General features: G+C 54.2%; 1 protein-coding gene across 6 annotated transcripts in view; it reads right to left on the bottom strand.

The window, feature by feature from the left end:
• Window positions 1-761: 761 nt before the first annotated feature.
• Window positions 762-13,907, bottom strand: part of SLX4 (SLX4 structure-specific endonuclease subunit) — a 30,467-nt gene continuing 17,321 nt past the window's right edge. For 4 of the 6 annotated variants that reach the window (XM_063618268.1, XM_055242417.2, XM_055242416.2 and 1 more), the window contains 5 exons: window positions 12,283-12,449; window positions 8,583-10,900; window positions 4,348-4,450; window positions 2,675-3,088; window positions 762-2,271 (listed from right to left, as the gene is read on the bottom strand). In XM_063618268.1, the coding sequence (XP_063474338.1) occupies window positions 1,917-2,271; window positions 2,675-3,088; window positions 4,348-4,450; window positions 8,583-10,900; window positions 12,283-12,449 (3,357 nt within the window). In that variant the 3' untranslated portion in view covers window positions 762-1,916. The remainder of the gene's footprint in view (window positions 2,272-2,674; window positions 3,089-4,347; window positions 4,451-8,582; window positions 10,901-12,282; window positions 12,450-13,907) is intronic. The other 2 variants (XM_063618269.1, XM_055242418.2) reach the window with 1 other exon arrangement.

Genomic DNA, 13,907 nt, shown 5'->3' with positions numbered 1-13,907 from the left:
TCCCCCACCTTCACCACTCCCTCTTGCTTCCCTAACACTGGGGACGGGGATCAGCCCATCAAGGAAGCAGCGCGTGATGCCTTCCAAAACAGGCCAGAGGCCAGCCTCAGATTGATCACAGCTGACCTCAGGCTCTCAAATTGTTCGCCCCGGGCACCATAAGCTGTAAGGCCTGGGCCTCTCCGCTGGTTCACGTGCCGGGACATAGTATGTGCGCCAGAAACCACATTTCACCCCCTAAATGCTGCTCAGCCCTAAGACGGAGCTCACAAACCCCTCTTCTGGGAGGCTGTCCCTGACACGGCCCTTCAGGCCACCGGAGCCTGACTCCCCACCAGGCCGGGATAGGCCAGCGTCTGTCTCCTCCACTGGACTGGATGCATTGGTAAAGGCACATACTGTCTCGGTGAGTTGTGGGGTGGGGTGGGCTGGGCGGCGGGGGTGGGGCCTGAATCTGCTTTTGTAGCAACTCCCGGCTGAGGCAGCTGCTGGGGGTGCTTAGGCCCCACTTTGAGGAGCGGGGGCTGGAGCTTGGCACCCGGCCAGGGCTCTGTTGGATGCGGGTGTGTGGATTAATGGATGAACGTCTGCATCTCTGGTCTAGGAACTGAAATGAGGAGACAGCAGGCCCAGGTTACTCTGAAGTAAAGGGCAGGTGCAAGGTGGGGGCGTCTGCAGGCATGGGGCAGGGGCTGAGGGGCCGCGGTGTCTCCAGCTCCCGCTTGTTTCCCTCGTGATCTCCCTGGAGCGTGGCAGCGAGATTTTAATAAAGCCTTTTTGGTTTATTGCACATCATATAAAACTGACTGCACTGTATTTGAAACAGACGAGGACATTCACAAGGATGGAGAGACCAAGGTTTCCTTCTTTCCTGGCCCTCGTCTTCCTCCACACTGCTCCTGAGGCTGGAGGCAGCTTTAACCCAAAGAATGGAACCCGCTAGTGAACATGTTTGTTTTGTGGTGGCATCAGAGTTGTTCTGGGCCCTTGTGCACTGTCCAGTTTGGAGACTGCTGGTAACAAAGACAAGAGTCCGGGTAGCACGGCTGGGCCAGGAGAGCTGCATCTGGGCTGTGGCAGTGCAGGGAGCCTGAGGACACCTGGTCTCAGGCTGGTGGTGGCTGGGGTTGGCCTGAGTGCTGAGGAGGACAGGCCTGGGCTGCTGGGGCAGGCAGGACCTAACATCCATCTCAGGACAGACGTGTGGGGCAGCTGTGCCCAGGACTGGTGGGCTCAGAGGTGGCAAATGTGGCAGAATAGGCCATGTCCTGGCCAGCTGATGATGGCCCACTGCCCCCTGGGACACCTGAGGGCCCTACTGGGTTAAAGGGAGACACACTGGGCTGGGCGCAGTGGCTCACGCCTGTAATCCCAGCACTTTGGGAGGCCGCAGCAGGCGGATTGCCTGAGCTCTGGAGTTTGTGACCAGCCTGAGCAATATGGTGAAACCCCGTTTCTACTAAAATATAAAAAATTAGCTGGGTGTGGCAGCGTGTGCCTGTAGTCCCAGCTATCGGGGAGGCTGAGGCAGGAGAATTGCTTGAGCCCAGGAGGCGGAGGTTGCAGTGAGCCGAGATTGTGCCGCTGCACTCCAGCCTAGGTGACAGAGCGAGACTGTCTCAAAAAAAAAAAAAAAAACAAAAAGGGAGACACACTGTGAGCACGGACAGAGGAAGGGGCTGCAGTCTCTAAATCCAGTGGGTGACATGCTGCAAATGCCACTCTAGAAAGCAGAGCCCAGAGGAGGAAGCCCTGGATTGGGCTGTGGTCATCATCACAGTGCAGAGCTGATGTGGTCCCCAGGCCCAGAAATGCCTGTGGAGGCCTGACCCACGCTGGGTGTCCCAGGTCCTCCCTGCAAATGGCAGGGGTGGGGGCTGCTGATGGCAGGTTGGGGTGGGGTCGGGACGGCCCCATCAGTTCCGCTCCGCCTTCTTCTTGCCACGAGGCTGCCGCCTCCTGCCCTGGAGCTTCTCCCTGCGGGTGGCGGCAGTGGTGAAGGTGATACAGTGGGTGTCCAGGAAGTCCAACAGCCTGCGCGAGGACACACAGAGGCCGTTCTGCTTCAGCTCTGCCTGCAGCTCCCCCAGCTCAAAGGGCTGGTACAGCAGCACCTTCTGGTACAGGGCCGGCTTGGAGCGGATGTAGCATCTCAGCGCCTCGTCCGTGTCCGCCGCCTGCACGGCTGCCTGCGAGGCACTGACCTCCTCCTCGCCCTCCTCCTCTTCACCTGCAGACTCAAATGCCGCTCCAAACTCACAGGAGGAAGAACTGAAAAGAGCCAGACCAGGACGTTTTGCAACCCCTTTCTCTCCAGCCCCTGAGACCATGAGCCTCTTTAAAGGAAGGAGGGTGTCTACGCGTCCCACGGAGCCTGGCATGTGGCACGATCCCCAGCAAGGCAGGACGGGCCTGAGAGATCCCTGCAGGCTACTCCAGCGGGATCCTGTCCCAGCCAGAAATGTCTAGCATGTGGGGCAGGAACCAGGAGGCCTGCGCAGGGCTGGGCTCAGGGAACCAGCCCCCTAAACCCACCTGGTTTTCCCATAGGTCAAACCCAGAAGGTGATGGGGGTTTTTGACGATTGGCCATTAGGCCTCACTCATGCCAACCCTCACGCCCACGGGCCAGAGGATACATGAGGCCACTGACCCCATCGCATCCATCTGGTTACCTCTGTGAGCTCAAGGAGCTGTCACTGCCATCCACAGAGGTGGCCACGGATTCTTGAGAGGCTGGGATCTGGGCGTCATCATCGAGGCCTGAAGGTGCCTCCTTGGTGGGCGACCTGCTTGGGGGTGTGATGCTTTCATGATGCTTCCTTTGATGTTGGGGGCCCTTGGTCTTAGCAGGTCCCTTGGGCCTATGGGCCCCGGGTCCTATGGTGGCTTCCTGCTGGGCATGGACCCCTGCCCTTGAAGGCTTGTAGGTCTGGGAGGTGAGGGTCTGGCAGCAAGGCGCCTGCAATAGCGGCTGTGAGGACTGGCTCTCGTCCTCAGAGTCTGAGTCCAGGGTCTGGTGAGTGTACTGGAATATCTCCTTCAGCTTCAGAACCATTTGGCGTTTAGGCAGAGGGCGGACTCCAAACCTGACGGAGGGACAGGTGGATCTCAGGACCCACCCACACAGCTGGTCCATGCTCCACAATGTTCCCTATCTTAGCAAGAGTGATACCCAATGCATTCAGCGAATGGCTTGTGTGACAAACCATAGATGCCTGACTTCTGTGAGCATCGGAGGTTAGTGTCTATTTAGGCGCCAACTAAGCTTACTCTGAATATTCCAAAAGAAACATTGCCAGCCAAGCAAAATGGCTCACGCCTACAATCCCAGCACTCTGGGAGGCTGAGGCAGGAGGACAGTTTGAGCTCAGGAGTTCAAGGCCAGCCTGGGCAACACAGCAAGACCCTGCCTCTACAAAAAATACAAAAATTAGCCAGGCATGGTGGTGTCACCTGTAGTCCCAGCTACTAGGGAGGATGAGGTAGGATCGCTTAAGCCTGGGAGGCTGAGGCTACAGTGAGCCAAGATCACATCACTGTACTCCAGCCTGGGCAACAGAGTGAGATCCTGTCTCCAAAAATAAAAAATAAACAAAAGATATGCTGCTCCCAGTTCTGAGGGATGGTGGCAGCAGCAGCTTCCCCGGGTGCCTGAGTGGAAGAGCAGTGTCATGTGGATGTGAGAGTTAAATGTTCTTTTTTAAAAAATCAGGCCTTCGCCGGGCGCAGTGGCTCACGCCTGTAATCCCAGCATTTTGGGAGGCCGAGGCGGGTGGATCATGTGGTCAGGAGTTCAAGACCAGCCTGGCCAACATGGTGAAACCCAGTCTCTACTAAAAATACAACAATTAGCCTGGGGTGGGGGCGTGTGGCTGTAGTCCCAGCTACTCAGGAGGCTGAGCCAGGAGAATCGCTTGAACCCGGGAGGTGGAGGTTGCAGTGAGCCTGGATTGCGGCACTGCACTCCAGCCTGGGCGACAGAGCTAGACTCTGTCTTTCAAAAAAAAAAAATCAGACCTCCTCACTCAGACTGCTCTGGCTAGGGGGCCATTTCCATCCACATGGAATATGGGGACCTGCTGGCCAGGGGTGACATGCAGGAATCCTGTGTTGCCTCCCTGGGGAATGGTATGCCGAGAGAACTGGGCGGCTCACCCCGGCACCCAGCAGTCACGCATGCTCCCTAAGGAGCCGACTGCAGACCTTTCTTCCCAAGCCCAGGCCAGCTGCATCCACCAGGCCCAGAGAGCACATGGGGGACCCTTCCGCCCCCAGGTGTGTGAAACCTGGTTACTTATGGGAGGGAAAAGACCACTGTGGGCAACAAGCTTTGAAGACCGCCAACCTATCCAGTTCTTTCTTCAGCACCGGCGTCTCCATAATGGAATACTGTGGCATTGGCGTTATGGGCACTTTCGGGGGCAAGTTCTTCTTCCGATTAGCATCTTCTGGGTAAAACAAAAGAAGCACACGTTTTAGCATGAGGGACATGGATTTCCCACATCTGATCCCAGTAGCATGACCAAGAGGAATAATGCACTTGAAGATAACCCAAGCATCGTTTTGCTCCATGAAAGCAACAGTGGTCACCCTTTCCCTGTCTGGAGCAGGGGCTCCTCGATGGTAGCATCGGTGACACGCACTGAGGACCACACCTTGTATAACATGGATGCCGGCTGAACACAGCTCCTGGGGCCACTGAACCCAACAGCCTGGCACGTGACTAAAACTTATGCATGTAAACTTAAAAATGTCTGACCCACAGTGACAACTTGAGACAATGGGCCACACTGATACTCTTCAAACAGGCTTAGACATCAGTTTTGCTTTTTAAAAATAATTCATCAATTAAAAAAACCCAGTTAAAAAATGGGCAAAGGGGCCAGGTGCAGTGGCTTACGCCTGTAATCACAGCACTTTGGGAGGCCGAGGCGGGCAGATCACGAGGTCAGGAGATCAAGACCATCCTGGCTAACACGGTGAAACCCCGTCTCTATTAAAAATAGAAAAAATTAGGTGGGCGTGGTGGCGGGCGCCTGTAGTCCCAGCTGCTCGGGAGGCTGAGGCAGGAGAATGGTGTGAACCCAGGAGGCAGAGCTTGCAGTGAGCCGAGATCACGCCACTGCACTCCAGCCTAGGCGACAGAGCGAGACTCCGTCTCAAAAAAAAAAAAAAAAAAAAAAAGGGGCAAAGGATGTGAACAGACATTTCTCCAGAGAAGATCTACAAATGGCCAATAAGCACATGAAAAGGTGCCCAACATCATTAGTCATCAGGGAAATGCAAGTCAAAACCTCAGTGAGATACCACTGCACGCCCACTAGGATGGCCATAGCAAAAAACACGGAGGGCTTGGGCAACATGGCAAAACCCTATCTCTACAAAAAAAGTTAGCTGGGTGTGGTGGCCCAAGTCACCAATGTGGGCAGCTGTTTGTGGCTGGTTCCAGCTACTCCGGAGGCTGAGGTGGGAGGATCACCTGAGCCAGGAAGGTTGAGGCTACAGCAAGCCGTGAACACGCCACTGCACTCCAGCCTGGGCGACACAGCAAGACCTTGTCTCAAAAGACAAACAAACAACAACAACAACAAAAACAGAATAACAAGTGTCAGTGGAGATTTAAAATGGTGCAGTCACTTTGGAAAACAGTCTAGCAGTTCCTCAAAATGCTAAACACAGTTGCCATATGACCCAGCAATTCCACTCCTAAGTATAGAACCAAGAAGAATGAAAACATGTCTACACGAAAACTTGCACATGAATATTCCTAAGTGGCATTATTAATAACCACAAATTAAAAACAACCCGTATGTCCACTAGTAGATGAATGGATAAGCAAAATGTGGCATACCATCAGTGGGGTATTAGTCAGACATACAAAGGAATGTATGCCCAAAGCCGGGGCAACATAGCAAGACTCTGTCTCTACTAAAAAAAAAAAAAAAAAAATTAGCCGGGCATGGTGGCAGCTGCCTGTAGTCCCAGCTACTCAGGAGGTTGAGGTGGGAGGATCACTTCAGCCTGGGAGGTCGAGGCTACAATGAGCCGTGATTGCACCACTGCACTTCAGCCTGGGTGACAGAGCAAGACCCCTGACTCAAAAACAGGCCAGGCACAGTGGCTCAGGCTTGTAATCCCAGCACTTGGGGAGACCAAAGTGGGTGGATCACTTGAGGTTAGGAGTTCGAGACCAGCTTGGCCAACATGGTGAAACCCCATCTGTACTAAAAACAGAAAAAAATTAGCCGGGCATGGCATGGTGATGGGCGCTTGCAATCCCAGCTACTCGGGAGGCTGAGGCGGGAGAATCGCTTGAACCCGGGAGGTGGAGGTTGCAGTGAGCCGAGATCGTGCCACTGCACTTTAGCCTGGGCAACAGAGTGAGACTCCGTCTCAAAAAAAAAAAAAAAAAGAATAAAAAGGAATAAAATACTGATCCATGCTACAACATGTATGAATCTTGAAAACTGTATGCTAACTGAAAGAAGCCAGACACAGACACAAAAGGCCACATATTAGTCATATATGGCTCCGTTTATATTGAAATGTCCAGGACAGGCAAATCCATAGAGACAGAAAGTAGGTTCTTGGTTGCCGGGGCTGGGGGAAGGGGAAGGTGAGAGACTGCTCATGGGTACAGGATTTTTGAGATGATAAAAATGTTCTAGAATTAGAGTGGTGACAATTGTACAACACTGTGAATGTACTAAGAACCACTGAACTGTCCATTTTAAAAGGGTGGATATTATGGTATGTGAATTACATCTAAATAAAGCTGTTACTTTAAAAAATAATAGGCTGGGCGAGGTGGCTCACACCTGTAATCCCAGCACTTTGGAAGGCAGAGGCGGGTGGATCACCTGAGGTCAGCAGCTCAAGACTAGCCTGATCAACATGGTGAAACCCGTCTCTACTAAAAATACAAAAATTAGCTGGGTGTGGTGGTGCCTGCCTGTAATCCCAGCTATTCGGGAGGCTGAGGCAGGAGAATCCCTTGAACCCGAGAGGTGGAGGTTGCAGTGAGCCGAGATAGCACCACTGCACTCCAGCCTTGTGACACATTGGGAACAGTCAGAGTTTGGTTCTTCTGCCTTTTATGACCATGGAGCCCTTTGAGCCCCCGATGAAAGCGGCAGACTCTGTCTCCTGAGAAAGGCACGATTCTTCCTGTGGCCGCAGCGTCATCCCGAAGCCCACCTGAGATCTGCTCTGCAGCCTTCTGCAGCTGTTCTCACAGCACTGCCTGGGAACTGGTTAGAAATGCAAATTCTTAGTCACCCTCCCGAAGCAAGGCTCTGGGGCAGGCTGGGCCACGCGTGCTATAAGAAGCTCTCCAGGTGCCTCTGAAGCCCCTGAGGGCCGAGGACACTATCAGTGGCCTCCTCATTCCTCTGGATTTTGGGAGGAAATGGGCCCCCAGGCCGCAGGCAGGTGCTCACTCACAGCCTGGCCTTTCTCCCAGTCATGCTCAGCCCAGCCCGGCCTGTCCTCGCCCTCCCCGGAGGTGCCTGGACGGGAGCAGCAGCACCGAGGGGGCCAACACCTGGGGCTCTGACTCTCCCCGGGGACTGAAATGAGCAGGGAGGTGGCATCCCTGCACCTGGGGGGACCAGGAAGAACAGGCCTTACAGCCTCTCATGCTTGTCCCACCAGATTCTTTTTTTAATTGAGGTGAAATTCACATTAAAAAATCGTAAAGGGAATAATTCAGTGGCATTAAGTATTCACAATGTTGTACAACCATCACCTCTATCTATTTCCAAAACATTTTCGGCATCCCAAAAGGACACCCTGTACCCCATAAGCAGTCACTCCCCATTTCCCCTCCCTCCAACCCAGGCCAACCACTAACGTGTGTTTTCTCTGGATTTGCCTATTCTAGACATTTCATATCCATGAGTGCAGACAGTACATGACCTTCTGTGTCTGGCTTCTCTCACCCGGCAGCATGTTTTCCGGGTCGCCCACGCGGTAGCGTGTGGCAGTGCCTCACTCCTCTTTGTGGCCGAACACTATTCCATTTTCCAGTGGTCTAGATGGACCACGTTTGGTTTCCCTGTTCATCTCCTGACGGGCATTTGGGTTGCTTCCAGCTTTTGGCGATTGTGAATAGCGCTTCTATGAACATGCATGTCTGAGTCCCTGTTTTTAATTCTTTTGGATATACAGGTAAAAGTGGAATTGCTGGGTCCTGCAGCCAATCTACGGTGAACATTTTGGAGAACCACCCTGGTCCAATCTTAAGGCATGCCGATACTTGCTGAATGAGTTGTGGCCTTTGGAGGTGCCGGCTCTGTGTTCTGGAGAAGGGTCCACGGATGTGGATTTTTAACACTTGCCCCGGTGAGCACTGGATCCAGGCAAGTTTGGGAAACACTGACTTACAAGTGTAGCATGCGAGCCAGCCCGGCTCTCCTCCACTGTGGAGGGGAGTCTGGAAGGCAGCGGAAGTGTCTTGCCTCAGGTCAGCAGGCATTCATTCAGAGGGCAGCCCCCGGGTCTCATGACTGATCTCCCCACCCTCTTAGTGTGAAATAGTAACAAAGACAGTCCCCTTCCCCAGCTCTCCTGGCTACTCACTGGGTGTCTCTAACCCTTCGGGCTTCTGAGCTCCACCGGCGCTGAGCATCTGGGCCGGAGGAGGGGTCTCTGGAGGCCTCTGCTCTTCCCCGTCCCAAACGTCCCACAGAGCCGAATTCAGAAAGCTCGGCCTGCTGTTCCCGGGGGAGCCCGTGCCCGAGGACTTCTCTTGCAATTTCCTCTGGGTAGCGCAGCTTCCTCGGATGGGGGTGGTGTCCAGGAGTCCTGGGGAGCGACGGTCATAGCTGTCGGTGGCCTCCTTCATCCTGCGGCTGGGGCTGCTGGTGCTCAGGGGGCCGGTCCGCTCCAGGTTCCAGTGGTCAATGGGAATTGGCGAGAGGGGCTCCATGTGCCAGCAGCAGTCGTCAGTTGGAATTGGGGGGTCACTGTCCAGTGGGGGGCTGCTGTTGGCCTGATGGGAGGCCACCTCCTGCTCATCGTCACTGTCTCCGACTTCCACCACTTCACTTGCTGTGGTCTGGTTCAGGAAGCTTGGCCCAGGTGGCGAGTGTTTCAGGAATCGCCTGCTAAAGTGGGCGCGGTCCCCTGAGATGGGATGTGGAGCCAGTGGAGAGGAGTGCGGGTGGCCCCCGGGGTGGGGACGGGAAGGGCTTCTGTGGCCTTGCCTTCTGCCGTCAGAAGTTCTTGGAGAGACAGGAGTGAGGCATGAGGACGGTGTCTGGGGCGGTGGTGTCTGGGGCCTGATGACAGAAAACTTCTGTGCGGCTTCGTTCCCTTCCCTGTTTCCTACCGAGGCCCTGGGCGTGTGCTGAGTCACCGCCTCCACCGCCAGCCCACTCCTGAGGCTGCTGATTTGGGTCTGGGAAGAACAGTCGCGGCTTCTGCTGGCTAGCGGGGTGGCGGGCACCAGCCATGAGGTGTCTGTGGTGCTGGCCTCGCTGGGGCTGCTCTCACGGTCACAGAACAGCCAGGGAGCCCCTCTGCTGCCCAAAGAGCCCCGATTCTCCGGCAGTGCCCCCTCATCCTCCTGCTGCAGCACAGCTTCCCTTCTTGGTGGGCTCTGGGAAGGTTCCTGATCTGCATCAACATCAATGACGGAAAACAGCTCACAGGACCTAGGGCTAATTTCTAGAGCTTTCCTTTCTTCCCGAGGATCACCAGAAATGGACTTCACTTTGGTTTGTTCTAGCTCCAGCTCCTCATCCGAGTCCAGTAACAGGATGACCTCATCTTCTTTGTTCAGTCTGGATGAAGACTTCTGAGATATGGAGCTCGAATGCTCAGGATTTGACTGGGTTAGGTCAATGGACAGAGATTTTTCTGGGAACATCAGGACCCCCTTATTTCTGCACTCCAGCACGGACCGACGCTCTTTGCCTTTCTGGTGCCCTGGCTCTTTAGACAGCGTGAGGATGCTCCTGTCCCTTTTCTGCTTTGATGGCACAGCTGGAGACAGCAAGTTTGGAGAGCCCACCTGGGAAGTTCCGCCGCGGGACGGGGGTGTCGACAGGGACGACCCACTTGTGTGATGAGGGTGATGAGACCCGCGGGGACTCCTGCCCTGGGGAGGCCCCAATAGGAAGCAGCACGGGTGCGGTAGAGACGCCTGCCAGGGAGCCAGGCGATGAGAAACCTCCAGCCCCCTTTCCCTGACAGCGCCACTTTGTTCCTCAGGCTCACTTGTTATTTGGGACGGCTCTGAGATCTCTCCCTGAGTTGATGAGAAGAGCTGTTCGTAGTCACTGGCATCATCTGAGTGCGGAAGGGAGCCTTCTTTTCTCTCTGCCCGGGAGTCCCTGGAAGGGCTGGGGCAGCTGGAATGGCCAAGCGCCTCCTCTGGCGCCTCCTGCTCAGGGGCCACTGCTCCCTGTGCCCCTGAGTGCTGGCCCTGGGGTGGCGGGAGAGCACACTGTCCCACCTTCTCCCAGGTGGTGGCGGCCTCATCTCTTCCCGGCTCCAACGGCTCCATCTCCTCCACCTTGTCCCACTGTTTCTGCACCTGGACACTTGCTAGGAGCTGCCCAGAAACCGGACTGCCACCCTCCAGCCAGTCAGCGTCCTCGCTGGCACCCGCTGCCCTTTCTTCCTGGAGCAGCTTTCGCTGAGTAGCTGCAAATTCATAAATTTCTTCCATTTCTGCTTCATTCACATTTTCTTGATCTTCTTCGTGGTCCTCGGATTTCAACAAAGTCTCCGCTTCCTCCTCTTCATCTGCCCACATTGACCTCAAGAGCTCCTGGAAATTCTCGGCCCTGCTTTCGCAATTCTCTGCTTCCTTCTCCTCCCACGGTTTGCCCTCTGAGTCCGTGGCAATAGGCACCTGTTCGCACAGGTGAACGAGCTCGCTCACGCCAAACCTGCAACACGAAACACCAACGGTCATCACCCCTCTGCGTGGAGATGGGCTCCGGGTGCCCCAATGGGGTGGCGGACCAGAGCAGAGTCTTCAGCAGGAGGAATGACCATGACCCAGGCCCTGCTTCCTTTGAAGACAGCGCCCACACTCCTTGCCAGAAACACCCAGGCCACTTAGTTCCAGAAACCAGACACTGACAACACTTAAAGCAGGGCTTGCCAACCACAACTGCAGACATAAAGCGGTGTGTCGGGCTGAATGTAAGGCAACAGGGATTGGCAGAGCTACAAAACTGGGGAGGCTGTGCTGCCTCAGAGGCTCTCAAGATATGGCATCAGGGCCAGGCATTGTGGCTCATGTCTGAAATTCCAGCACTTTGGGAAACCGAAGATCACTCAAGGCCGGGAGTTTGAGATCAGCCTGGACAACATAGAAAGTCTCCATCTTTACAAAAAAATGTAAAAATTAGCCTAGGAGTTCAAAGCTACAGTGAGCTGTGCTCATGCCACTGCAATCCAGCTTGGGCAACAGCAAGAGACTCTGTCTCTAAAAGGATAAAAAAGGTCATGCATGGTGGCTCATGCCCATAAACCCAGCACTTTGGGAGGCGAAGGATTTCTTGAGGTCAGGAGTTCAAGAACAGCCTGGGCAACATAGCAACACTCCGTCTCTCCAAAAAATAAAAAATAAATGAAAAGACATGGCATCAGACACAATCCACAGCACACCAAGTCCTTGCGTCAGCCCAGGCCAATGGACAAGCCAGCCAGCCACCTGCTTGAAGGCTCTGTGGCCTAGTCAGTATATTTCCAACTCCAGAGGCTGAGCTGTTCCTTTCCTAAGAAAGCAGCAGACGGAGGATGCAGGCTTGGATCAGCGGCCCAGGCCCTGTCTGGAGGCACAACACTTGTCCCTCTGAGCTGCTGCCTCTCTCCTAAGATGCGGGCTGGACAAGCCGGGAGAGCTGCGGCATCTGGGATGCAGCCTAAGCATTCTCTCCATGCCCGTTTTATGGGACTCCGGAAAGGACTGCCGTTGTGCAGGTCTAGCAGTGGAACAGTCACTGAGCAGCAGTGTTTGGGGGGCGCTGTAGCCAAGAGCCATTCTCTTATCACACCTAGGGGGTTAAAAACCACGGGACTCGATAGAGTCCTCCTGATCCAGTGCTCGGCACCCCTGCAAGTGTCTGTTCTGGCCTGACTTTCGCCTAACACACCCTGTTCCACAGGGTCATCACTGGTCATGAACTTGGGATTAAAAGGTATCAACAGGACTGTTAGTTCTCTTGGCCTCAGCCCCGAGCCCTCTGCAGCACAACCCTCCAGAGCTGCCAACCTGCCAGTCCTCGTCAGTTAATTTCAAAAGCTGGGGAGCAATACAGACCTGTGGGCCAGGGAGCTCAGCTCAGAGCTAAGGCCAGGAGGAAGGCCAGTGTCCGCGGTGTAGAGATAGTGCAGGAACGTGCGGGCAGCCTCCGTGCTCACGTCACCCAGCAGGACACGCTGGGTCAGAACCCCGTCCTCTACAGCGGAGAAGCCTTCATTGTTCACCTGAAGGTGAAATGCAACACAGAGGGTTTACCGATCAGACAGTTGTAACTTGGAGCAAAGCAGACGGTCTGGGGTGTCCTGCAAGTCACCAGTCTTTTTATTTTTCTTTTTAGAGACAGTGTCTCCCCTTGTCACCCAGGCTAGAGTGCAGTGGTGTGATCATGGCTTACTGCAGCCTTGAACTCCTAGGCTAATTTTAAATTTTAATTAATTTTATTATTTTGAGTTGGAATCTCTCTCTCTGTTGCCCAGGCTGGAGTGTGGTGGTGAGATCTTGACTGATTGCAACCTCCAACTCCTGGGTTCCAGCGATTCTCCTGCCTCAGCCTCCCGAGTAGCTGGGATTGCAGCCGCCCACCACCATGCCCGGCTAATTTTTTATAGTTTCAGTAGAGACAAGGTTTCACTATGTTGGCCAGGCTGGTCTTGAACTCCTGACCTCAGGTGATCCACCCTCCTCGGCCTCCCAAAGTGCTGGGATTACTGGCGTGAACCACTGCGCCCAGCCCCTAGGCTAATTTTTAAATTTTTTTGTAGAGATGGACTCTCACTATGTTGTTCAGGCTGGTCTTGAACTCCTGGCCTCAAGCGATCCTCCCACCTTAGTCTCCCAAAGTACAGGGATCTCAGGCATGAGCCGCCGTGCCCGGTCCCTAGTCTTATAAGCAGCTCCATGCCCCAGGAAAAGCATTAGCCACTGTTTATGCAGATTTTTGGCCAATAATTTTACAAGTGAGGCCTAACACTCCTCTTTTGTCAAATCGTATTGGGACTAGATATTCCACGACCCAGTTAGAGTCCTCCTGATAGACACATCTGGGCTCCAGAACTTTGACAGAGGCTGAGAATAGCTCCCTGACTTCCTGCCCACACTCAAGTCAAATGCTTTCAAGTTAGAAAGCAGAAGGTTCATCAACTCATCCCTGAGGAGATCAATTATGAGCCTTTGTAATTATGCAAATAGAGAAAAGAGAAAACAATTCTGGGAAACAATGGATTTTCTTTTTGTTTTGTTTTGTTTTTGAGACGGAGTCTCGCTCTGTCGCCCAGGCTGGAGTGCAGTGGCGCAATCTCGGCTCACTGCAAGCTCTGCCTCCAGGGTTCATGCCATTCTCCTGCCTCAGCCTCCGGAGTAGCTGGGACTACAGGCGCCCGCCACCACGCCTGGCTAATTTTTTTGTATTTTTAGCAGAGACGGGTTTCACTGTGTTAGGATGGTCTCGATCTCCCGACCTTGTGATCCGCCCGCCTCGGCCTCCCAAAGTGCTGGAATTACAGGCGTGAGCCACCGCGCCCGGCCCAACAATGGATTTTCATTCAACAGAATGAAAACGCTGATGTTTCCCAGTTGTGAGGCCACCCTTCACGCCCACTCCTAACCTCAAGTGTGGGTCTTTATCTCTTCTCCACGTGTTAGAGGAAGGGATGGGTGGGAGGGAGAAGGTGAGAACATGGTGG

This window comes from Symphalangus syndactylus, chromosome 14 (assembly GCF_028878055.3).
Source record: "Symphalangus syndactylus isolate Jambi chromosome 14, NHGRI_mSymSyn1-v2.1_pri, whole genome shotgun sequence".
NCBI lineage: Eukaryota > Metazoa > Chordata > Mammalia > Primates > Hylobatidae > Symphalangus > Symphalangus syndactylus.
Note: the sequence above shows the minus strand (reverse complement) of the source record. Positions and strands in the feature narration are given on the sequence as shown.